The sequence below is a fragment of the Astyanax mexicanus genome, chromosome 4 (assembly GCF_023375975.1).
Source record: "Astyanax mexicanus isolate ESR-SI-001 chromosome 4, AstMex3_surface, whole genome shotgun sequence".
Taxonomy (NCBI): Eukaryota; Metazoa; Chordata; class Actinopteri; order Characiformes; family Acestrorhamphidae; genus Astyanax; species Astyanax mexicanus.
The window spans coordinates 55745001-55767937 of NC_064411.1; the positions used below are offsets into that span (position 1 = coordinate 55745001).

The 22937-nt window shown below is 37.0% G+C and overlaps 8 protein-coding genes across 12 annotated transcripts in view; all 8 read right to left on the minus strand.

Annotated features, from left to right (window-relative positions):
- The window catches only part of LOC125780429 (zinc finger protein 501-like), a 5490-nt gene extending 5068 nt beyond the window's left edge, over positions 1–422 (minus strand). The window contains exon 1 of the mRNA XM_049476681.1: positions 1–422. This exon is cut by the window's left edge and continues 57 nt beyond it. The gene's annotated coding sequence lies outside the window, so the exon portion shown is untranslated.
- The window catches only part of LOC125801072 (zinc finger protein ZFP2-like), a 98926-nt gene that overhangs the window by 35899 nt on the left and 40090 nt on the right, over positions 1–22937 (minus strand). The gene's annotated exons all lie outside the window — the stretch shown is intronic.
- The window catches only part of LOC125801073 (zinc finger protein 3-like), a 93994-nt gene that overhangs the window by 30965 nt on the left and 40092 nt on the right, over positions 1–22937 (minus strand). The window lies entirely within an intron of this gene.
- LOC125801076 (zinc finger protein 239-like) overlaps positions 1–22937 on the minus strand; it is an 82111-nt gene that overhangs the window by 19083 nt on the left and 40091 nt on the right. The window lies entirely within an intron of this gene.
- On the minus strand, positions 813–6461 carry LOC103030506 (zinc finger protein 420-like). The gene is made up of 2 exons (XM_049476639.1): positions 5883–6461; positions 813–3184 (listed from the first exon to the last, which is right to left on the minus strand). The coding sequence occupies exon 2, from the start codon at positions 3008–3010 to the stop codon at positions 1535–1537; it is 1476 nt and encodes a 491-aa protein (XP_049332596.1). The 5' UTR covers positions 3011–3184; positions 5883–6461; the 3' UTR covers positions 813–1534.
- On the minus strand, positions 6770–11267 carry LOC111191533 (zinc finger protein OZF-like). The gene is made up of 2 exons (XM_049476653.1): positions 11064–11267; positions 6770–9194 (listed from the first exon to the last, which is right to left on the minus strand). Exon 2 carries the CDS (start codon positions 9019–9021, stop codon positions 7879–7881), a length of 1143 nt encoding a protein of 380 aa, XP_049332610.1. The 5' UTR covers positions 9022–9194; positions 11064–11267; the 3' UTR covers positions 6770–7878.
- LOC111191532 (zinc finger protein 850) lies at positions 11391–17129 on the minus strand. Of its 2 annotated transcripts, none has more exons than XM_022666709.2 (2): positions 17008–17129; positions 11391–14372 (listed from the first exon to the last, which is right to left on the minus strand). In XM_022666709.2, the coding sequence occupies exon 2, from the start codon at positions 14205–14207 to the stop codon at positions 12228–12230; it is 1980 nt and encodes a 659-aa protein (XP_022522430.2). In that variant the 5' UTR covers positions 14208–14372; positions 17008–17129; the 3' UTR covers positions 11391–12227. The 2 variants fall into 2 exon arrangements, with proteins under 2 accessions (XP_022522430.2, XP_022522429.2); XM_022666708.2 differs by lacking the exon at positions 17008–17129 and adding an exon at positions 16376–16937.
- Positions 17294–22713, minus strand: LOC107197006 (zinc finger protein ZFP2). Its single transcript, XM_022666712.2, has 2 exons — positions 22486–22713; positions 17294–19537 (listed from the first exon to the last, which is right to left on the minus strand). Exon 2 carries the CDS (start codon positions 19372–19374, stop codon positions 18151–18153), a length of 1224 nt encoding a protein of 407 aa, XP_022522433.2. The 5' UTR covers positions 19375–19537; positions 22486–22713; the 3' UTR covers positions 17294–18150.

The window sequence follows — 22937 nt, forward strand, 5'->3', positions numbered from 1 at the left end:
ATGTCGGAGATAGTAATCCTTGGAAAACAGTGCAAAAACGTAGTAAACTCAGTAGCTGTAGTGAACACTATAGCTCCGCAGTGTTTACCCTGCTCAACTAAACCGGAAACACGTCACCTGTCCAGCGGAACTGACACTGATCTCTCTCTATTCGCCTCAGCGTACGCTATGCTAAGCTAACCGTCTATTAGAGATTCTAACAGACCAAACAGAGCCTCTGGTAAAAACACATAGCCCGAAACACGAGGGCACATGGGATTAAAGGCTGTATTCTTTGTGAAATAAGGAAATTGATACGGATTTTGTAGCTTAACAACACCAAGCTAATCTTCCAAAAGGGTCTGGAGCCAACCAAGCTACGCTTTCTACTCAGAAAAAAGCCCTTAATGTCTGTAATTCAGATTTCTGAAAGTGTCATTCTCAGTAGTCCTCATTAATCAGAGATATGGTTATTTATAATTCAGGATATATATTGTCTAATATATCCATACCTTCTACAGGTCGGCTTTATCCACTTTATTATTTATTTATGTTTATCCAGGGAGCAGCAGTCTTCTTCTTATTCTTTTTTTCAGGGTTCTGGCAGTCAGCACTCTAATTATTGGTGAATTACTGCCACTTGCTGGATAAGAAAATAAAGCACCGGACTCACGAGGAAAAACAAAAGTATTCTCTTAAACAATCCTGAGAGTTTTAGAAACCTTAGTAATTTTGTTGTTTCCAAAATCTAGAACATTTCAGCTGGCCGATTACTTTCTACTTTCTTGCTTAAAGTGTTTTGCAGGCATTAAAAAGAAAAACGATGCGTTCAGTACCATCCAACATTTTTTTTATACAGATTGCAGTTACAATTTCACAATTTACAATATGCAAAATCTTAACTCTATATTTGTCTTATCATACAAACACTAACAAATTATTATTATCATAGACAGGCGCTGCCGGACACAATCATTAGCGCTTACTGCACTGTTCACATAACTTCAGAAATGGAATGTCCCATCTATCTCGCACCAAACCTTTAGGTCTCAATCTAACTCCCACAATTAACGTTGACTTGCCAAAAGCATGCTGGCTAGTGTCCATCAACTTCACTTACAAGCAAACCCCTTATGCCTCTTGACTTGGTTTGTCTTTTAATTAACCATTCAATTTGGTGTCCAAACCAGAACTAGGCTTAATCTCTCTGGGACACTAGCCATTAAAATGTACTAAAAATACATACAGACACATACAAGGAAAACATAAGTAAACGATTATAAGGCAGAAAAGGATATTCATATTAACACATTTACAACCCAGAGAGAAAGAGAGAGACAGAGATATAGCTTGATAGTCCATAGTTCATAGGCTTTCTTGACCAATCCCCCTCCTTTGGTTTTCTCAGTTTTTTTTCCAAAACATTAAAAGTGTCCTAAAAACAGCCTTCAGCAGAACATCAGTCCCCTGCAAAACAATCTACTCCGACCAGTCAGCACTGTATCACTGTGAAACAGCCAAAGAGAACAGTACTGTTTTGTCATCAGTTACCCTTTCAATCTATTTTAATATGTGCATTGCGGCTTGGGATGGTTGAATGAGAGTTATCTAATGTATCTGAATGCCTAAAGTGAGTCTCACCCTCTGAATCATGATTCTCTTTCTTTTTTGTGTGAGTTACCTGGTGTGCAATGACAGAACCAAGTCGAATAAAACTCTTCCCACAGACTGGGCATTCATATGGTTTCTCTCCAGTGTGAATGCGCTGGTGTTCTTTGAGAGTATTTAATCGAGTATAACTCTTCCCGCATTCTGAGCAGTAATATGTTTTTTCTCCAGTGTGAATGCGCTGGTGTATGTTGAGAAGAGTACGTGTATCAAAACTCTTCGCACAGTCTGAGCAGTGATATGGCCTCTCTCCAGTGTGAATGCGCCGATGTCTCTTGAGATGATTACGTGTAATAAAACTCTGTCCACAGTCTGAGCAATGAAATGGTCTCTCTCCAGTGTGAATGCGCTGGTGCATGTTAAGATTATTACGTGTAATAAAACTCTGTCCACAGTCTGAGCAATGAAATGGTCTCTCTCCAGTGTGAATGCGCTGGTGCATGTTAAGATTATTACGTGTAATAAAACTCTTCCCACAGTCTGAGCAGTGAAATGGTCTTTCTCCAGTGTGAATGCGCTGGTGGATGTTAAGATTATTACGTGTAATAAAACTCTTCCCACAGTCTAAGCAGTGATATGGTCTCTCTCCTGTGTGAATGCGCTGGTGTATGTTAAGATTATTACGTGTAATAAAACTCTTCCCACAGTCTGTGCAGTGATATGGTCTCTCTCCAGTGTGAATGCGCTGGTGTATGTTGAGTTGATTACGTGAAATAAAACGCTTTGCACAGTCTGAGCAGTGATATGGTTTCTGTCCTGTGTGACTCAGCTGGTGTGTTTTGAGAAGAGTTTGTGTAATAAAACTCTTCCCACAGTCCAAGCAGTGATACGGTTTCTCTCCGGTGTGAATGCTTTGGTGTCGTTGAAGATGTCCTAGATCATTAAAACTTTTCCCACAGTCTGAGCAGTGATAGGGTTTTTCTCCTGTGTGAATGCGCAGGTGTCTGTTAAGATGAGATTGTGTAATAAAACTCTTCTCACAGTTTGCGCAATAATAGAGTCTCTCTTCAGTGTGAATGTGCTGGTGTACTTTGAGAATATTTTTTGTAATAAAACCTTTCCCACAGTCTGAGCAGTGATAGGGTTTTTCTCCTGTGTGAATGAGCTGGTGGTTTTTAAGAGTAGTCTGACGATTAAATCTCTTCCCACAGTCTGAGCAGTGATAGGGTTTTTCTCCTGTGTGAATGCGCTGGTGTGTTTTAAGATGATTCAGTTGATTAAAACTCTTCCCACAGGCTGAGCAGTGATACGGTTTCTCTCCTGTGTGAATGCGCTGGTGTCTGTTGAGATCACGCTTTGTAGTAAAACTCTTTTCACACTCTGAACAGTGGTGCGTTTTCTCCCTGGGTGGACTTGGCTTCATTGTTAGATGTTTTCATCAACGTTTGAAGGTACTGGAGGTTTTCTAAATGCCTTGGGCTTAACCTATTGGAGCAGTTAAACCCTGATGTTTTGTAGAATCTTGGTTGGTTGTGGAGACAAACTTCAACCAGGTAGAAAAGCCAAGCAGGAGGGAAAATATGGAGTATCTTAATTTCTGTAAAAGACAAAAGAAAAGCCAGTTATGCTACATGCAGGAAACTAGTGAGATAAAATTCAATTTCCACAAAAGCCCATGTACAGCATACTGCAGAACACACACATAGCTGTACCTTGGTGAAAGCTGGGAATAATACAAGTTTGGGAGTGACTAGTTGCACCCAGGTACAAACATATGTTGCAAAACAGTGAGGCTAATTTCACACTATAATAAAAAAATAATAAAACGAAAACAAACAAGAGTATATATCTACCAAGAGTGAATAAAAGCACAAATTCAAAGGACCCACTGGGTGATGCTGAGCAGAATTTTGTTAATATTGACTCTAATATTAATTAATATTGATTCTATGAGATGTTTTTAAAGTACTTTTAAGCTGACTTAGGTGCAACAACACATTCTTACTGAAAACCTACAGACTGTCATTTTTTTAAAGTTACAAATATTTAGGAAGCAAAAGTGCAGACCCATCTACTGTACTTTCTGCTTGACCAATTCGCAACATTTTGGAAACACTACCTTGGCACTCCTCCCTGAGCAGAAATCACTGGGCTTTTGACCAACACTCAATTAATTGTCTATTAGGGCAGGTAACTGCAACCACACACTACCACTTAAACAAAACCATAGCAACCAATATGGATATCATAGCAACACCATACTATGACCTGAGATACCTTAGGGATTGGTGTGAGCCATGTTAGCTGCACAAGCTGTCAACAGTTGACAAAATGCAGTTGCATCACAAAATGCCATGGAAGGTGCAAATGCTACCACTTTGGCCTTAGATGCACACAGTTGTGTGCTTGCAAATGTGATGAATAGTTTTAGTTGTAACCCAGACATTTACATGTTGAATTTTCCATACTCAGAAACATATATTTAGACACCAAGGTCATTAAAAATTGATCATCCAATCACAATCAGGAAAAATGGCCACAAAGAAATATGGTCATATTGAAAAATTGAAGCCATATTGTTTTTTTTTTTGTTTGTTTTTTTTGTGTCTAACATGCTTTTTGGAGCAATTAGGCCTAGAAGTTGATTTGTGCCCAAGTTGATGCTTGATTCACAAAGTGAACAATTCTTTCACTAATCTGCCGCACTGGTGTGAAGTCAAAAACATATATTCTGGTCCCTATACTGTGCCAATATTGACACAGTCATGCAAAAACTTTCATTTTTGGTTTTTGTTGGCTTTCATTTTTAGATCATTTTAGTCTGGCATTTTTTATTGTGTCAAAAAATCAATCATGTATGACAAAACTCAGAACAAAGGATTTTTACCTTGATTTTCATATAAAGATTTTAGACGTGTGCCAAAAAGATGTATAGCTAACCACTATTGTTAGCTAGCTGGGAAGTTACACTCTGAACCGTATAGAAGCACATGATCCATGGGGATTTCTGGGAGATTGGTGCACCATGAGCCAAGTATGTCCTTGGATCATTTACTGAATCAAGGCCCAGAGAACGTTTTTTATGTGTTGAACTAGCTAGTGTTGTAGAAAAGAAAATGAAAGGTGGGTTAACCCCCACCTCTCGTCCGGGGTACAACTCCCCTACGTGTTCGTTTGATAGAGAGTCGTAGACAGGTGGAGTGAAGTTGAAAGCAAGCCAAGTATTTATTACTGAATTCAGGAGAACCAATACATACAAGACAGTTAACAGCCGTCCCAATAGAAGTTCTGACCCCCCTCTGATCTGACTCCATGTTTATACCCCAAATGACGTGAAACCTGCTGATGAGGCGTTGCTAAAATCATCTCATGTTAGTATGCATAATTTCACGTGTTAGTGTTCAAGTTTCACAGGTCTGACCAGACCACTAGTGTTTGGCCTTGATTGTGTCCAGCCGGACAGTGTGGTATTGTTTTAAGAATTGACTGGGTCCAGTCAGACAGTGTGATATTGTTCCAGTAATTAGACAGTGCCGCCCTCCCTATGTGCGCGCGTCCTCCTCCCGCTTTGGTAGGTGAAGGACTTTGCACACACAGAGAGAAAGGCCGCACTGTTCGTCCCGAAGCCTCCTTTGTATCAATTTAGTTCATACAGAGTGCACCAGCTGATGATTGATGGCCGTTAGTCAGAGACATGCAGTAAGCAAAATGCTTCAAGCATGAGCTACACAAGTCTCACAATAAATCTCATATGTTATATGTTAATGTGTTAGTGGCGCGTGGTTAGACCGCCATACAATAGACCCTATGTGTTAGTAAACGCCTTATGTATCATGTGGGTTAATTTGTCATAATAGAGTCTGTGTTAGTCACATGCCTGATCAAACAATGTTTTACTATATATGTAAAGAATATATTGTGATTATTGGTTAATCTTCTATATAAATGCGTGTAAAATACACTGTGAGTAATAAAAATGATCAAATACAAGGTGAGTATTGGTTATGCATATAGAATACAAGGTTTCACACAATGATTATGTAATTATAGATACTAAGATAAGTAATCATAACTGAAAGATATTTGTCAATACACCCAAAGTATAATAAACAGTTACTCTTCACTAGTAATGTCATTCCAATGATTTCTAGTCCATAATTTTATATGGAAAGGTTTAGAAAAATACAATTTATTAGAAACACAAACGTTAAACAGCTAATCTACTTAACTGCAATCTAGTGTTAGCTAGGTTAATGCTATCTAACTAGCTAACTTGTATAAAAATAACTACTTACCCTAGAAATTGAAGGCTTATCCCTCGAAAAAGGGATAGTAAGCCTGTTGAACTTTCGATCGTTTCACAACCGATACTTTAGCTTTTATTCAGGAGATGTATGAGAAAGAAATCCAAAGAAAATAGTGCAAAAACGCAGTGAAATCTGTATCTGTAGTGAACTATGTAACTCCGAAGTGTTTACCCTTCTCAAATAAACCGGAAAAACCTTACATATCCAACGGAACTGACGCGACTCTCTCTATTCCCCTCAGGCTACGCTATGCTAAGCTAACCGTCTAGAAGAGCTTCTGACAGACCAAACAGAGTATCTGGTAAACACACACAGCCCAAAACACGAGGGCACATGGGGTTTAAAGATGTAATCTTGGTGAAAGATGGAAATCAATACGGATATTTACATTTTACCGGTGGGTTTGGTACTAGTTTATTAGCAGGGCAGCTAAACAACACCAAGCTAATCTTGTAAAAAGGGTCTGTAGCCAACCAAGCTAAGCTTTCCCCTCAGAACTGAGCACCTAATGTCTGTAATTCAGAAGTCTAATATCTCCATACGTTCTACAATTCTCCTGGTTATGTTTATCCTGGGGGCAGCAATCTTCTTTTTATTCTTTTTTCAGGGTTCTTGCAGCCAGCACTTTTAATTATTGGTGAAATACTGACACTTGCTGGATAAGAACATGAAGCACCGGACTCATGAGAAGAGAATTAACCAACAATATTCTTCTAAACAATCCTGAGAGTTTTAGAAACCTTGATAATTTTATGTCATGAATGATACTCCCAATTGTCAAAGTCCCTGCAGCACCAGAAACTCAAAATTCCTCAGATTACTTTCTAGTTTAAACTTCTTTGCAGGACAAAAAAAAAAAAAAAAAAAACTACACATTCAATATCATTTAACATTTTATTTACACAGTTATCAGTTACAACTTTACAATTTACAATATGCATAATCTTAATTCTATATTTGTCTTGTCATACAAACACATGAAGAAATTATCATTGTCATTAAAATGTACTTAAAAACAAACATTACAGACACATACAAGGAAAGCATAAGGAAACAATTAAGAACAAAAAATAAATGCATAGGTTAACACATTTACAACCTAGAGAGCGAAAGAGAATTACAGACAATAAAACAACAGATAAAGAGAATTACAGAGGGAGTAAGAGACAGAGAGAATGCATTTAAATTGAGACGTAAAAGCAACAATCAAACTGCCAATGGGGTAAGCAATTATTATTAGTAATATTTTTTTTAAGTAAGCAATCACAAAGTCAAAAAGTAAGACTTGCATTAAGCAAAGGTTTTGAGTTAAAATTAGTTATAGTAAGGTAAATTACTCCACAATTATTATAAATAATATAAATTATTCCTACAATAAGTAAAACAATATTGGACAAGAATTCTAATCAAAGAAAAAAAGATTTATTGCCTTGAAATTAGATTATTTCATTGTATAAATATATATTTTTTGTAGTGTAGAGTGAGAGAGAACTAAAAGCAAAGTGACAGGTTGAGAGCATCCTTAGGTACCCTTCTGCCAAACTGAAAAAAAGTTGATCCAACCAATGATTAATTTATCTAAATATGTGTAAATGAAAAATATAAATACGAAAATGTACAGATACACAGATATTCATACTTTTATGATTAGATCTTTATACTGATAACTACATAGAAATTAAATTAACAGAATCTATCAGAATGTGGCAGCAGCGTTTAATAATGGATTCATGCTGCAAAGCAAATCACACCTAAATACCTTTTCAAATGCTTCCATCCTGGGGAGGGGTTACCAGTACATCAGATAGCTTTATATTCTATAGTTCATACATGCTCTTCTGACCAATCTCACTTGTTTCTCAGTTTTTTCCAAAACAGCAAAAGTGTCCCAATAACGGCTTTTCGTAGAACATCAGTCTCCACGGCACTGTATCACAGTGATACAGCTAAATGGAAGAGTAGTGTTTTGTCTTCAGTTGCCCCTTCACTCTACTTTTATATCTGTATTGAGGTCTGGGATGTTTGAAGCAGAGTTATCTGATGAATCTAAATGCCTAGAGCTAGTCTCACCTTCTGAATCGTGATGCTCTTCCTTTTCTATGTAAATGAGCTGGTGTGTGATTACAGAATTCATTAGATTAAAACTCGTCCCGCAGTTTGGGCTTTGATACGGGTTCTCTTCAGTGTGAATGTTCTGATGTTGTTGTAGACTTCCTAGATTATTAAAATTCTTCCCACAGTTTGGACAGTAATACAATTCATCTCCTGTGTGAATGCGCTGCTGGTGTTTGTTGAGATGAGTCCGTGTTGTAAAACTCTTCCCACAGTCTGAGCAGTGATACGGTTTCTCTCCGGTGTGAATACGCTGGTGTTTGTTGAGATGAGTACGTGTAATGAAACTTTTTCCACAGTCTGAGCATTGATATGGTCTCTCTCCAGTGTGAATGCGCTGGTGGTCTTTAAGACTACACTGTTGAGTAAAACTCTTCCCACACTCTGAACATTGATATGGTTTTTCTCCTGCGTGATTGAGTAGGTGTATGTTAAGAAGAGTATGTGTAATAAAACCCTTCCCACAGTCTAAGCAGTGATATGGTTTCTCTCCAGTGTGAATGTGCTGGTGTCGTCGTAGATTTCCTAGATCATTAAAATTCTTCCCGCACTCTGAGCACTGATGCAGTTTTTCTCCTGTGTGAATGCGCCGGTGTGTGTTGAGACGAGTACGTGTAATAAAATTCTTCCCACAGTCTGAGCAGTGATAGGGTTTTTCTCCAGTGTGAATGCGCTGGTGTGTGATGAGATGACTTTGTGTAACAAAACACTTCCCACAGTCTGTGCAGTGATAGGGTTTTTCTCCTGTGTGAATGCGCTGGTGGTGTTTGAGATTAGTCTGATGATTAAAACATTTCCCACAGTCTGAGCAGTGATACGGTTTCTCTCCTGTGTGAATGCGCTGGTGTTTGATGAGATTAGGCTGTGTAATAAAACTCTTTCCACACTCAGAGCAGTGAAATGGTTTTTCTCTAGTGTGAATGTGCTGGTGTGTGTTGAGATCATGCTGTGTAGTAAAACTCTTTCCACACTCTGAACAGTGGTGAGATTCCTCCCCGACTAGACCTGGCTTCATTGTTGGATGTATCCAACAACGTTTGCACGTACTGGAGATTTTTCTGAGTGCCTTGGGCTTAACCTGTTGAAGCAGCTGAACACTGATTTTTGTGGAATCTCTTGGTTTTTGGAGACAAACTTCAGCCAAGTTGGAAAGCTGATCAGAAGAGGAGAATTGGAGTGTCTTAATTTCTGTAAAAGACAAACGAAATGGATAGACATATTGTGATGATTCGGGCATTACATTATGTGTACCGTGGCATGACAAATTAATCTGTGCTTAAAAAATGTCCAACAAATACTCGCAAATATACTGTTATCTGAGTCGACACATTTTTAACTCTAGATAGTTGTCTGATGGTATGATGTGTGCTTTTATTCAGCTTTTTGATTAGATGCTTGGCTTTTGTAAAAACTTTATTTTATTTCCCATTAAGACTGAATACAAAGCAAAAGTGCATCCCCATCTACCGTACCTCTGCTTGTCTATTAGAGTAGGTAACTGCAACCACTTAACATCATAACAACCACCGTGGATACCGTAGCAACACCTTAGCAACATCATACCATGACCTGAGATACTTTCGCTGCGCGGGCTATCAACAGTGGACAAAATACAGGTGCATAACAAAATGCCACAGAAGGTTCAAATGCTACCCCTTTGGCCTTAGATGCTCACATTTGTATGCCTGCAAATGTTATGATTAGTTTAAGTTATAATCCAGATATTCAGCTGTTGAAAGTCCATACTTAGAAACTTGTATATATTGATATCAATGATATCTTGACATCTGGCATGTCAAATTTATCTGTGCCCAAAATTGTCCAACAAATACACGCAAATATACTGTTACGTCACGATATCAATGATATCACTAAGATATCATTAAAAAATAACTATGGGTAAACGAACACATAGAAAGATAGTAATTTTGAAAACTAGCCATACTGTTTTTTTATTGGGTCCTAGCTGGCCACCAACGTCAATAGAAGTTAATTTCAGGTTGAATGTTGGTAATGACGTCAGATGGCAAAAAATGTACGTCAAGACAACATCTAATGCCTGCAGGGGGTGGTGGCTACGTTTTTTTGTGGATAAAGTAGGTCTAGAAAAAGTGCCAATTTTTATGCTGTAAACATAGCAGCTTACTCGCACTTTCCACACTTGTACACTTACAATATTTTGCACATTGTTAGAACTTTATTCTTGTATTGTTTTTTGCATTTAGTTTTTATTACTTGTATATTCTCTAAATTATAATGCCTTGTAATTTTCATTTAACGTTTTCTGTATTATGTCTTAAATTAATTTTCCAATATGACATAAACTTCTTATAGCTATCTTTTAAACTTGTTATACATTGAGTCTCAAATCTTTATGCAAAGCACTGTGAATTGCATGTGTGTATAAAAGATGCTATACAAATAACTTGCCTTGATTCTTGCATCACAACGTGATTCTTTCACTAATCTGCCACAATATTATGGGTAAAACTGAGATTTTGGTCGCTAAATTGTAAAAATGAAATCCCGTTTAAAGAATGTAGATTGTCAATATTGATATTGTATTTATTTATTGTTTTTGTTGCCTTTCATTTTACATTCATTTATTCTGCCATTTTTTTATTGCGTCGAAAACCAATAAAACTCGGAACAAAGGATTTTTAATAATAATAAACACTGTTACTTATACCTGGGTGCCTAAACGTTTCATAACCAGTTTGGTTAGCTATCTGAGTAACTATGCTAAGCTAACCGTCTAGAAGAGATTCTCACAGACCAAACAGAGCCTCTGGTAAACACACACAGCCCGAAACACGAGGGAACATGGGAATAAAAGCTGTAATCTTGGTGAAAAATGGACATTTATACGAATATGCACATTTTTACTGGTGGGTTTGGTACTAGTTTATTAGCAGGGCAGCTAAACAACACCAAGCTAATCTTCCAAAGGGGTCTGTAGCTTTTCAGATATCTGAAAGTGTCATTCTAAATAGTCCTCATCAATCATAGATATGTTTATATATAATTCAGGATATATAAAGTCTAATATCTCCATACCTTCTACAATTCTGCTGGTTATGTTTATCCAGGGAGCAGCAGTCTTCTTATTATTCTTCTTTTAGGGTTCTAGCTGCCAGCAATCTAATAATTTGTGAATTACTGCCACTTGCTGGATAAAAATATGAAGCACCGGACTCAAGAGGACAGAAGAAAAACAACAATATTCTCTCAAACAATCCTGATAGTTTTACTATCCTCAATAATTTTGTTATTTCATGAATGATACTCCCAATTTTCAAAGTCTCTGCTGCCCTGAAACTCCAAATACCTTTGTACCATTTTATTTGAACATTTTTAGTAACAATTTAAATGCACAATATGCATAATCTTAATTATATATTTGTCTCGGCATACAAACACACTAACGTAACGTAAGTATTATTATAGACAGATGCTGCCAATCACAATCATTAGCACTTACTGCACTGTCCACATAACTTTAAAAATAGAAAGTCCTATCCATCTGGCACCCACTCTAAGGCCTTGATCTAACTCCCACAATAGTCCTTTAATAAAGAATCTTCATTAAATGTGGTATCTAATCCAAGACACATACAAGAAAAACAAGGAAAAATTTTAGAAAAAAGTAAATTTATATGAACAGGTTACATATTTACAACCCAGAGGGAAAGAGAGAGAGAGAAAGAGAGGGAAAACTAACAGTACATTGACAGGTTAAGAGTTCATTTTGGAACCCTTCTCTCAAACTAACAAAGACTTGATCTAAGCAATAAATAATTTATGTATTATGATAATACTGTCGCTATATAACGACCACAAATATTAATACTTTTAGGATAGGTATTCAAAGCATTTAAGATCTTCATACTGACAACTACATAGAACATGAAAATGTGGCTATGTCACCATATTTAATGAATTTGACACCTTTTCAACTGCTTCCATCCGGAGAAGAAGTTACAAGCACATCACTTATATAGCTTGATATTCCATAGTTCATTCTAACCAATCTTAACCAATCAATATTATCTTTCTGTTCTTTTCAAAAGGAGAAAAAATAAAAAGTGTCGTAATAACGGCCTTCAGCAGAACATCAGTACCCTGCAAAACAATAAACTCCAACCAGTCTCCAAGGCACTGGATCACTACACTGTGACACAGCTAAAGGGAAGAATATTGTATTTCTCTACAGTCGCCTCTTCACTCTATTTTAATATCAGTATTGAGGCCTGAGATGGTTAAAGGAGTGTTATCTAATGTATCTGAATGCTTAGAGCTAGTCTCACCCTCTAAATCATAATTCTCTTTCTTTTTGATGTGAGTGAGCTGGTGTGCAATGACACCACTCAGTCTAACAAAACTCTTTCCACACTCTGGGCATTGATACGGTTTCTCTCCAGTGTGAATGCGCTGGTGTTCTTTCAAACTTTTCATTTGCTTAAAACTCCTACCACAATCTGAGCAGTGATATGGATTCTCTATGCCGTGAATGCGCTGGTGTGTTATAAAAAGTGTTTGTGTAGTGAAACTCTGTCCACAATCCGGACAGTGATATGGTTTCTCTCCTGTGTGAGTGCTCTGGTGTTTCTTTAGATTACCTAGTCGAGTAAAACTCTTCCCACAGTCTGAGCAGAGATATGGTTTTTGTCCAGCGTGACGGCGCTGGTGTATGTCGAGGAGACTTTGTGTAATAAAACTCCTCCCACATTCGGAGCAGTGATACGGTTTTTCTTCTGTGTGAATGCGCCGGTGTGTCATGAGATCACGCCTTGTAGTATAACTCTTCCCACAGTCTGAACAATGATTCAGTTTCTCTCCTGTGTGAATGCGCCGGTGTATGTTGAGAAGACTTTGTGTAATAAAACTCTTCCCACAATCTAAACAGTGAAATGGTTTTTCTCCAGTGTGACGGCGCTGGTGTATGTCAAGAAGACTTTGTGTAATAAAACTCTTCTCACAGTTTGTGCAGTGATAGGGTTTGTCTCCTGTGTGAATGCGCTGGTGGTGATTGAGATTAGTCTGATATTTAAAACTCTTCCCACAGTCTGAGCAGTGATACGGTTTTTCTCCTGTGTGAGTGCGCTGGTGTTGTTTGAGATTACTCTTTGTAGTAAAACTCTTCCCACATTCTGAGCACTGATACGGTTTCTCTCCAGTGTGAACACGCTGGTGCCTTTTGAGATCATCCTGTTTACTAAAATTCTTTCCACATTCTGAACAGTAATATGGTTTTTCTCCTGTGTGAATGTGCCGGTGTATATTGAGATGTTTTTTTGTTATAAAACTCTTTCCACAGTCTGAGCAGTGATACGGTCTCTCTCCTGTGTGAATGCGCTGATGTTCTTTGAGACTATTCATTTGAGTAAAACTCTTCCCACAGTCTGAACAGTAATATGGTTTTTCTCCTGTGTGACTGCGCCAGTGTATATTGAGACGTTTTTTTGTTATAAAACTCTTTCCACAGTCTGAGCAGTGATACGGTTTCTCTCCAGTGTGAATGCGCCGATGTATGTTGAGAGCACTCTGTGTAGTAAAACCCTTCCCACAGTCTGAGCAGTGATATGGTTTCTCTCCAGTGTGAACGCGCTGGTGTTCTTTGAGATTACCCTTTGTAGTAAAACTCTTCCCACAATTTAAGCACTGATACGGTTTCTCTCCAGTGTGAATGCGCTGGTGTTTTTTTAGATTACTCTGTTTAGTAAAACTCCTCCCACAGTCGAAGCATTGATATGTTTTTTTCCCAGTGTGAATGCACTGGTGTTTTTTTAAATAACTTAGATGAGTAAAATTCTTACCACACTCTGAACAGTAATAAGTTTTTTCTCTTGTGTGAATCCGCCGGTGTAAATTGAGAAGATTACGTGAAATAAAACTTTTTTCACAGTCTGAGCAGTGATATGGCTTCTCTCCAGTGTGAATGCGCCGGTGTATGTTGAAAAGAGTACGTATAAAAAAACTCTTCCCACAGTCCGAGCAACGATATGGTTTCTCTCCTGTGTGAATGCGTCGGTGTAAATTGAGAAGAGTACGTGTGATAAAACACTTCCCACAGTCTGGGCAGTGATATGGTCTTTCTCCTGTGTGAATGCGCTGGTGTGTGATAAGATTATGCCGATTAGTAAAACACTTTCCACACTCTGAACAGTGGTGAGTTTTCAACCTGACTGGACTTGGCTTCATTGTTAAATGTATCCAAAAATGTTTGCAGGTACTGGAGTGCCTTGGGCTTAACTTATTTGAGCAGTTTAACACTGATCTTTGTGGAATCTCTTGGTTGGTTGTGGTGATAAACTTCAGCCAGGTAGGAAAGCCGAGCAGGACAGAAGACTTGGAGTATCTTGATATCTGTAAAAGACAAAAGAAAAGCCAGTTAAGCTATATGCAGGGAACTTATGAGATAAAACTCCACAAAAATAAAATTCCACAAAAGCCCATGTAAAGCACACTGCAGAACACACACATAACTGTATCTTGGTGAGTAAAAGTCTTGGTACTGATAAAAGTCTGGGAGTGACTAATTGCACACAGGCAGCACAGGGGGGCTAATTTCACTCTTTTATGTAAAAAAAAACAAACAAAAAAAACAGTGAGCACATCTAATAAAAGCACAAATTCAAAGGAGCCACTGGGAAATGCTTAGCAGAATTTGGTTAATACTGACTTAAAACAATCCAACAGATGTTTTAAAAGTACTTTTTAGCTTACTTAGATACAATTACACATTCTCACCTTAACATATAGACAGCCACTTTTCTAAGATCACTTTGGACAAACTCAGCAAGGATGATCTAGCTCATTCTGCAGTGCAATTTACCCTAATGTCTAAGAACATCCTATTTGCTGGTAAAAAATATAGATTTAGTTAAATACCTATACAGAGCCAGAGATTTATACATTAATAAGCAATAGTAACATAAGTAGGCCATGTCAAGCCTATTGCTACTGTGTAAACCTCAGAATTAAGAAAATGGGTACTTTTACAATGGCCATTGTATTCAGACAAGTCTAGGTTATAAAAAGGAGTAAGTGGGTAAAGGAGATTCTGGTAGCTAAATTGTGAAAATAAAATCTTGTTTTAAGAATGTAGATTGCCAATATTGTCACCGTCATGCAAAAACTTTGTATCTCAATTTTAATCTGTTTTTTTTTTTTTCATTGTATCGAAGTGTCAAAGTATGGACCAAAAGACATGACATTACTTGGAACAAAAGCTTTTTACATTGATTTCCATATAAAGATTTTTAGTAATAGTACATACTATACTAGACCTGGGTACAAATTTCTTATGCCTAAGTTTTATAGAAAACACTCTTAACAATCATATGAATAGGGGAGCAAATTAACAATGGAAACTTTCACATTCTACATTTGGCTGGTAGATATTCTTCACTACATAACACTAATGTGTAGGGCCGAATAACTGAATAAACTGAGCTGACATATGTGTTAGCTCAAAATAACATTTCTCCATTGATAAACTGAAACACAAAGATTTGTATACCAAATTACATGACTTTTCCAGGTTTGTCATGACTGTATGAACCCTGAATAACATATTGTAAATTGATATTACACTTGTGTCATACTTGTGCAATAGAGCATTTAAGTAATATATCTTTGTGTACTGAAATGCTGAGTATTTTAAGTCCATATGTAGTGTGTAGGGAACAATTTAAAATATTTATTTTTGTGAAGGAGGCAGTGTTAAAATTGTTGGAGTACCTCTTTTTAAGGTCTATTGATTCAAGATTCAAGATTTTTATTGTCAGGTCACAGAGTACAGGTGTACATGTGAGTGAAAAACTTGGGTGCAAGTTCGTACAATTGTGCAGAGAACAGTATTTACAATACAGAGAATAATGAAATAAAATAGAATATACAGATAACTTTACAATATGCACAATACACACAATAACAATATACACAATAACCTACATACTGACAAGTGGTATTGCACGGAAATACGTTAAGTAAGACTGAATATATTATATACGGTGCTATATAAATTTGCTGGTATCTGTATAGATGAAAATAATTATTAAATAAATAGTTTCCATTCTTCCGTTGTTTTTCTGCTAATAGTAATCTAAGCCTTGATTTAAAGCCTTGGTGTTTTATATTGTATGAACTCCTAACGGTACAGTAAGTCATAAACCTATAATAAAGCCCAGTAATGCAAAAACAATAAAAATAGTAATAAAAATACCGTGATATACCGTGAAACCGTTATTAAATTGTGCTTCAGGTAATGAACCTTTGGGCTGGAACCTCGTTTTGCCATCAATAATGCTAGCTTGGTAACTAGCTAGTTAGCGTAAGCTAGTTAGCGTTAGCTAGTTACTACTTACCCTCAAAATTGAAGGTTTATGCCTCAAAAACGAGTCTGAAGCCTGTTGAGCTATAGATCGTTTCACAACCGATATCTCAGCTTTTATCCGGAAGATGTCGGAGAAAGAAATCGAGAGAAATTGTGCAAAGAAGCAGTAAACTATGTAGTGAAATCTGTAGTTGTATTGTAATCTGAAGCTCCGCAGTGTTTACCCTCCTCAAATAAACCGGAAACACGTCACCTATCCAGCGGAACTGACGCGACTCTCTCTATTCGCCTCAGGCTTCGCCTATGCTAAGCTAACCGTCTACAAGAGATTCTAACAGACCAAACAGAGTCTCTGGTAAACACACACAGCCTGAAACTCGAGGGAACATGGGATTAAAAGCCATAATCTTGGTAAAAGATGTACATTAATACGGATATTTACATTTTTACTAGTAGGTTTCGTACTAGTTTATTAGCAGGGCTGCTAAACAACACCAAGCTAATTCTTCTAAAAAGGTCTGTAGCCAACCAAGCTAAGCTGTCCCCTCAGAAATGAGCACATAATGTCTTTAATTCAAATTTCTGAAAGTGTCATTCGGAATAGTCCTCATCAATCAGAGATATGTTTGTATATAATTTATATCGAAAATAATTTCTCCATACCTTCTAGTCTTCCTATTATTCTTTCAGGGTTCTGGCAGCCATCACTCTAATTATTGGTGAATTACTGCCACTTGCTGGACAAGAACATGAAGCACCAGACTCAAGAGGACAGAAGAAAACCACTATATTCTCTCAAACAATCTTAATAGTTTTAGAAACCTTAATAAAACTTTATGTACTAAACAATACTCACAATGGTCAAAGTCACTGCTGCACTAAAACTCCAAATACCTCAGATTACTTTCTATAGTAAAGTACTTTGCAGGCATTATGAAGAAACACTATGTATTTATTATCATTAAACATTTTATTTATACTGTTTTCTGTTACAATAACACAATTCACAATATGCAGACCAATAATCTTAACTGTATATTTGTCATGTCATAAAACACATCAACACATTTTCATTATCATAACCAGAAGCTACTGCTCACAATAATTTGCACCCACACTACTGTACACATAGCTTCAGAAATTGAATGTCACATCCATCTTGCATTACTGTCCTGGACTATTTGTTTTTCTATCAATAAAGAATCTTTATTCAATATGGTCTAATCCAGAACTAGGCTAAATCTCCGTCTGGGAAACAAGTCCTTAAAATGTACAATAAAAGAAAAAACATGAAAAACAATTACAGAAGAAAAGAAAATGTATATGTACAGGTTAAAACAATTACAACCTAGAGAGAGAGATTTACATAAAGAGTTATAGTGAGCAAAAAAAAAGAGACATTTACAGCATTTTATATCCTCATACTGATAACTACATCGAAAATCGCTGGACAGAATCCATCAGAATGTGGTTAAGTCTGCAGTGTCTAATAATGGATCCATGCTGCAAAGCAAATCACAACTAGATTGTTGGATATTTCCAACTGCTTCCATCCTAAGAAAAAGGTTATGAGCACATCACTCTGATAGCTTGATATTTCATTGGTCATATATGCTATTTTGATCAATCTCATTTAATTTTCTTTCTTAGTTTTTTTAGAAACAGCAAAAGTGTCCTAGTAGTGGCCTTCATCAGAACATCAGTCCGCTGCAAAACAGTCAACTCCAACCAGTCTCCAGGGCACTGTATCACTGCACTGCGACACAACTAAAGGGAACAGTATTGTGTTTATCTTTAGTTACACCTTTACTCTACTTTAATATCTGTATTGAGGCCTAGGATGATTGAAGGAGTGTTATCTAATGTATCTGAATGCCTGGAGCCAGTCTCACACTCTGAATCATGACGCTCTTTCTTTCTTATGTGAGTGAGCTGGTGTTTGATAAGAGAATTCAGTCGAATAAAACTCTTTCCACAGTCTAAGCAGTAATGCGATTTCTCTTCTGTGTGAATGCGCTGATGTTTTACGAGATTGCTCCGTGTAATAAAACTCTTCCCACAATCTGAGCAGTGATGCGTTTTTTCTCCTGTGTGAATGCGCTGGTGTTCTTTGAGAGAATTCTGACGGGTAAAACTTTTTCCACACTCTGAGCAGTTATATGATTTCTCCCCTGTGTGAATGCACTGGTGTTCCTTGAGAGAATTCTTACGAGTAAAACTCTTCCCACACACTGAACAGAAATATGTTTTTTCTCCTGTGTGAATGCGCTGGTGTTGTTTGAGATTTCTCTGTCGAGTAAAACTCTTCCCACAGTTTGAACAGTCATACTTTTTTTCGCCTGTGTGACTGCACAGGTGTGTCATGAGATTACGCTGTGCAGTAAAATTCCTACCACAGCCTGAACAGTGATATGGTTTCTCTCCAGTGTGAATGCGCTGGTGGCGTTTGAGAGTATCCATTCGAGCAAAATTCTTCCCACACTCTGAACAGTAATACAGTTTTTCTCCAGTGTGAATGCGCCGGTGTATGTTGAGATTATTACCTGTAAGAAAATTCTTCCCACAGTCTGAGCAGTGATACTGTTTCTCTTCAGCGTGAATGCGCCGGTGTATGTTGAGAAGAGTACCTGTAATAAAACTTTTGCCACAGTCTGAGCAGTGATAGGGTTTTTCTCCAGTGTGAATGCGCTGGTGTGTGATGAGATGACTTTGTGTAATAAAGCCCTTTCCACAGTATGTGCAGTGATAGGGTTTTTCTCCTGTGTGAATGCGCTGGTGGTGTTTGAGATTAGCCTTTTGATTAAAACTCTTCCCACAGTCTGAGCAGTGATATGGTTTTTCTCCAGTGTGAATGTACTGATGTTTGGTGAGATTATACTGTGCAATAAAGCTCTTCCCACAGTCTGAGCAGTGATATGTTTTTTTTTCTGTGTGAATGCCCTGGTGTTTGATGAGATTACGCTGTGTAGTAAAACTCTTCCCACACTCTAAACAGTGGTGAGTTTTCTCCCTGACTGGACTTGGCTTCATTGTTAGATGTATCCAACAACATTTGCAGGTACTGGAGATTCTTCTGAGTGCCTTAGGCTTAACCTATTGGAGCAGTTGAAGACTGATTTTTCTGGAATCTCTTGGTTGTTTGTGGAGACAAACTTCAGCCAAGTAGAAAAGCCAAGCAGGAGAGAAGACTTTTCTGTAAGAGACAAAAGATAAGCCAGTCATACTATATGCAGATAAACTCACGCTGCAGAACACACACATAGCTGTATCTTGGTGAGAACTGGCACTGATCAAGGGTTTGAAGTTTCTTTTGCAGCTAGGTACAATTAGCTTTTGCATTACAGGGGGGCTTACTTCACCCTTAAAAAAAACTGAAAGAAGGGGCATTGATGATCAGTGTACAATGTACAGTCCCAAAGGACAGGGATCTTGAGCTTTGAAGGTCAGCGAATACAGCTCTTCAGAGATCTTCCGACTGCTGTAGTAAAGTGACAAGCAACATTTACCCCTGTTAGAGCCATTCTTTGGGAAAAGCCTGGGGTGCGGTTTGGACTACTCTATCCAGCCAAGTTACAGGTGATGTTCAACGGCACAGAGATACTCTTCACCGACCTAAAAGATGCCCTCTATTATGCAGAACATCATTTTGAAGAAGGAACAGTAAAATTGAGGATTAAACAGCTTAATGCCTACTTAATGTCTACTTGGTGGCCAACCTTACTAAATCTCAATTAGTGCCTTTTTCTTACTTTGACATAAAATGTAAAATATTTTTTTTTTCATTTAGATTGAACACTCCTAAGGTGGTTCGGACTTTTTATGTTTAGGTTTAAACTTCTCTAAATTAATGTAACCTTGCCTTTCACCTGCCTTGTGTTGCAGAACTGCACTTACTATGAAGTAAGTAAATGTTTGTGCTTTCTGTCTGTTTTTCCTTTAATCCTGCCTAGCCACCATTGTAGTAGAGGTTAAAAGTACTGATTTTGTTTGCCATTATATGGTTAAGTAGTTGTGTTGTAGCCTACTTAGGCTGTCAGCTAGACATGAAGTTTTATGTTTTAGTTTTTGGGGTTAGTTTGTTTAAGGGTGTGTGGATGTTATACACAAGGTTGTTTACCTTCCTTAACATCTATGGGCTAAATCATGATGACCCACCTTTTTTTTTTTTTTTTTTAGAAATGTTCTAGGTCAAATTCCAGATATGGAAGATACAAACTTAAGGACGAAAGCCTGTGATTTTGCTGCTAGCACAGTGATGAAAACATTTATTAAAAATATACATTTGCCTGATGTATGGGGTGTAAAAAACCCTTCATTCAGTGGTACATAATACCAGAATTGGTTACTTTTTGGTTGATGGCAGACTAATACCTTATATATCTAATACCAAATATCACAGTATTACCATTTCAGACCATAGCCCTGTTGCATGCTCTTTAAAAATGTACAATATTAACAGGGCACAAAGAATATGTAAAATGAACCCACAGATCCTCTCAGATCATAAAGTCTGTGAATACCTTTTGAAACCCATTTCCCTTTTTTTAAACTAATTATACCCCCTGGTTTCCTAAAATACTCTGGGAAGCATTCAAACCCTATGTTAGAGGTTGTATTACCTTAATAAAGCATTTTGGAGAAAGTGTGAGCTGATAAAACAAAAAGAACTGGAAAAACAAAGCCATGATTTCCTTATCTTGGCCCTGGGAAATAAACTAACCTCAGCCAAAATTAGTAAAACATTGATGTAAGTAAAACAGAGAACTATTTTGAAACCACAAAAATTGCTAGCTCATCAGTTTCGAAAATTAGAAAGTGGTCATACTATACACAAAATTAAATTTGAATCAGGTGAGGTGCTTCTATCACATGAATATTTAAACAAAGCCAAGAATATTGTGAACAACTCAATGCAGACATCACAAATTACTGCAACCGTTAAATCACCTGGCTAATCACCTGGTCTGGGTGGTTTTGGTAATGAATTTTATAAAAACAAAAAATCAGTAATGTTTTGGCCCCATATCTGTGTAAAATGTATGACTAATCATTTACTGAGGGTATATAACCACCTACATTAGGTGAATCAATTATTATTGTAATAAACAAGTGTATATGTCTACCAATTAATGCAAGGGAGAAAAAAATGTGCGAATTAAAAGGAGCAATTGGGAAGTGCTTAGCAAAATTTGGTTAATATCGACCTAAATCTTTCCATCAAATGTTTTAAAAGGACTTCTAAGCTTACTTAGGTGAAATTACACATTCTCATCAAAAACACACTATTTTTTTTTCAAAGTTAGAACACTTTGGACAAACTCAGCTAGGATGAGCTAGCTCACTCTGCAGTAAAATGTATCCTAATGACTCGGAACTTCTTATTTGCTGGTAAAATATATATATATAGTTAGCTAAATACCTAAGTAGAGCCATTAGAGATTTATACATTAATGTAGTAAGCAATATCAAGCATAGTGTTACTTTGTGAACGTATGAAGATCAATCATATGGATAATTGAGTACTTAGATTGATAAGTGGACATTGTATTCAGACAAATCTAGCAAATACTTAGGAGTAAGGAAGTAAAATATTTTAAGAATATAGATTGCCAATATTGTCACCATCATACAAAAACATTGAATCTCAGTTTCAATTGTCTTTCATTTAAATAGTTTTAATCTGGCCGTGTTTTTCCATTGTGCTAAAAATGTCATAATGAATGGTCCAAAAGACATGACAGAATTTAGGAAAAAATCTTTTTACATTATTTACATATTAAGATTTTTAGTAATAGTACACACTGTTACTTAGACAGACCTGGGTACAAATAGCTTGTATCCAAATGGTTTATAGCTAACCAGTTTCGTTACTTAGCTGGGAAGTTTGGTGCACCACCAACCAAGTATGTTCTAGGATCAGTACTGGATCATGGCACAGATAATTTTTTGTGTGTTGAACTTAGTAGTAATGTGATTTCAATGAATTCCAGTTCACAATTTTACAATGAATGTTTGGAAATATAGAATGTATTAGAAACACAAACAGTTAACAGCTAATATATTAACTGATATCTAGAATTATCTAGGTTAGTGTTAAATAAATATACTAGGTGGCTTCCTAGTATAAGAATAACTACTTACGCTCGAAATTGAAGGGTTATGCCTGGAAAAAGGAGTCTGTAAGCCTGTTGAACTTTCGATAGTTCCACAACCGATTCCTTAGCTTTATTCGGGAAATGTAGGAGAAATAAATCCGTGGAAAACAGAGCAAAGACGTAGTGAACTCCTAGCTGTAGTGAACTCTGTATCTCTGCAGTGTTTACCCTGTTCAATTAACCGGAAACACGTCACCTATCACCTAGCAGCAGTCTTCTTATTGTTCTTTCAGGGTTCTGGCAGCTAGCACTCTAATTATTGGTGAATTACTGCCACTTGCTGGATAAAAACATGAAGCACCAGACTCAAGAGGAAAGAATAAAAACAACAATATTGTCTCAAAAAATACTGAGAGTTTTAGAAACCTTAGTAATTTTGTTATGTTCTGAATGATACTGCCAATTATCAACATCCCTGCTGCCCTAGAAACACCAAAT

Bases quoted from the DNA above. Each gene is read 5' to 3' on its own strand.
- LOC111191533 (XM_049476653.1), bottom strand. From the start codon at position 9,021: ATGAAGCCAGGTCTAGTCGGGGAGGAATCTCACCACTGTTCAGAGTGT.
- LOC103030506 (XM_049476639.1), bottom strand. From the start codon at position 3,010: ATGAAGCCAAGTCCACCCAGGGAGAAAACGCACCACTGTTCAGAGTGT.
- LOC107197006 (XM_022666712.2), bottom strand. From the start codon at position 19,374: ATGAAGCCAAGTCCAGTCAGGGAGAAAACTCACCACTGTTTAGAGTGT.
- LOC111191532 (XM_022666709.2), bottom strand. From the start codon at position 14,207: ATGAAGCCAAGTCCAGTCAGGTTGAAAACTCACCACTGTTCAGAGTGT.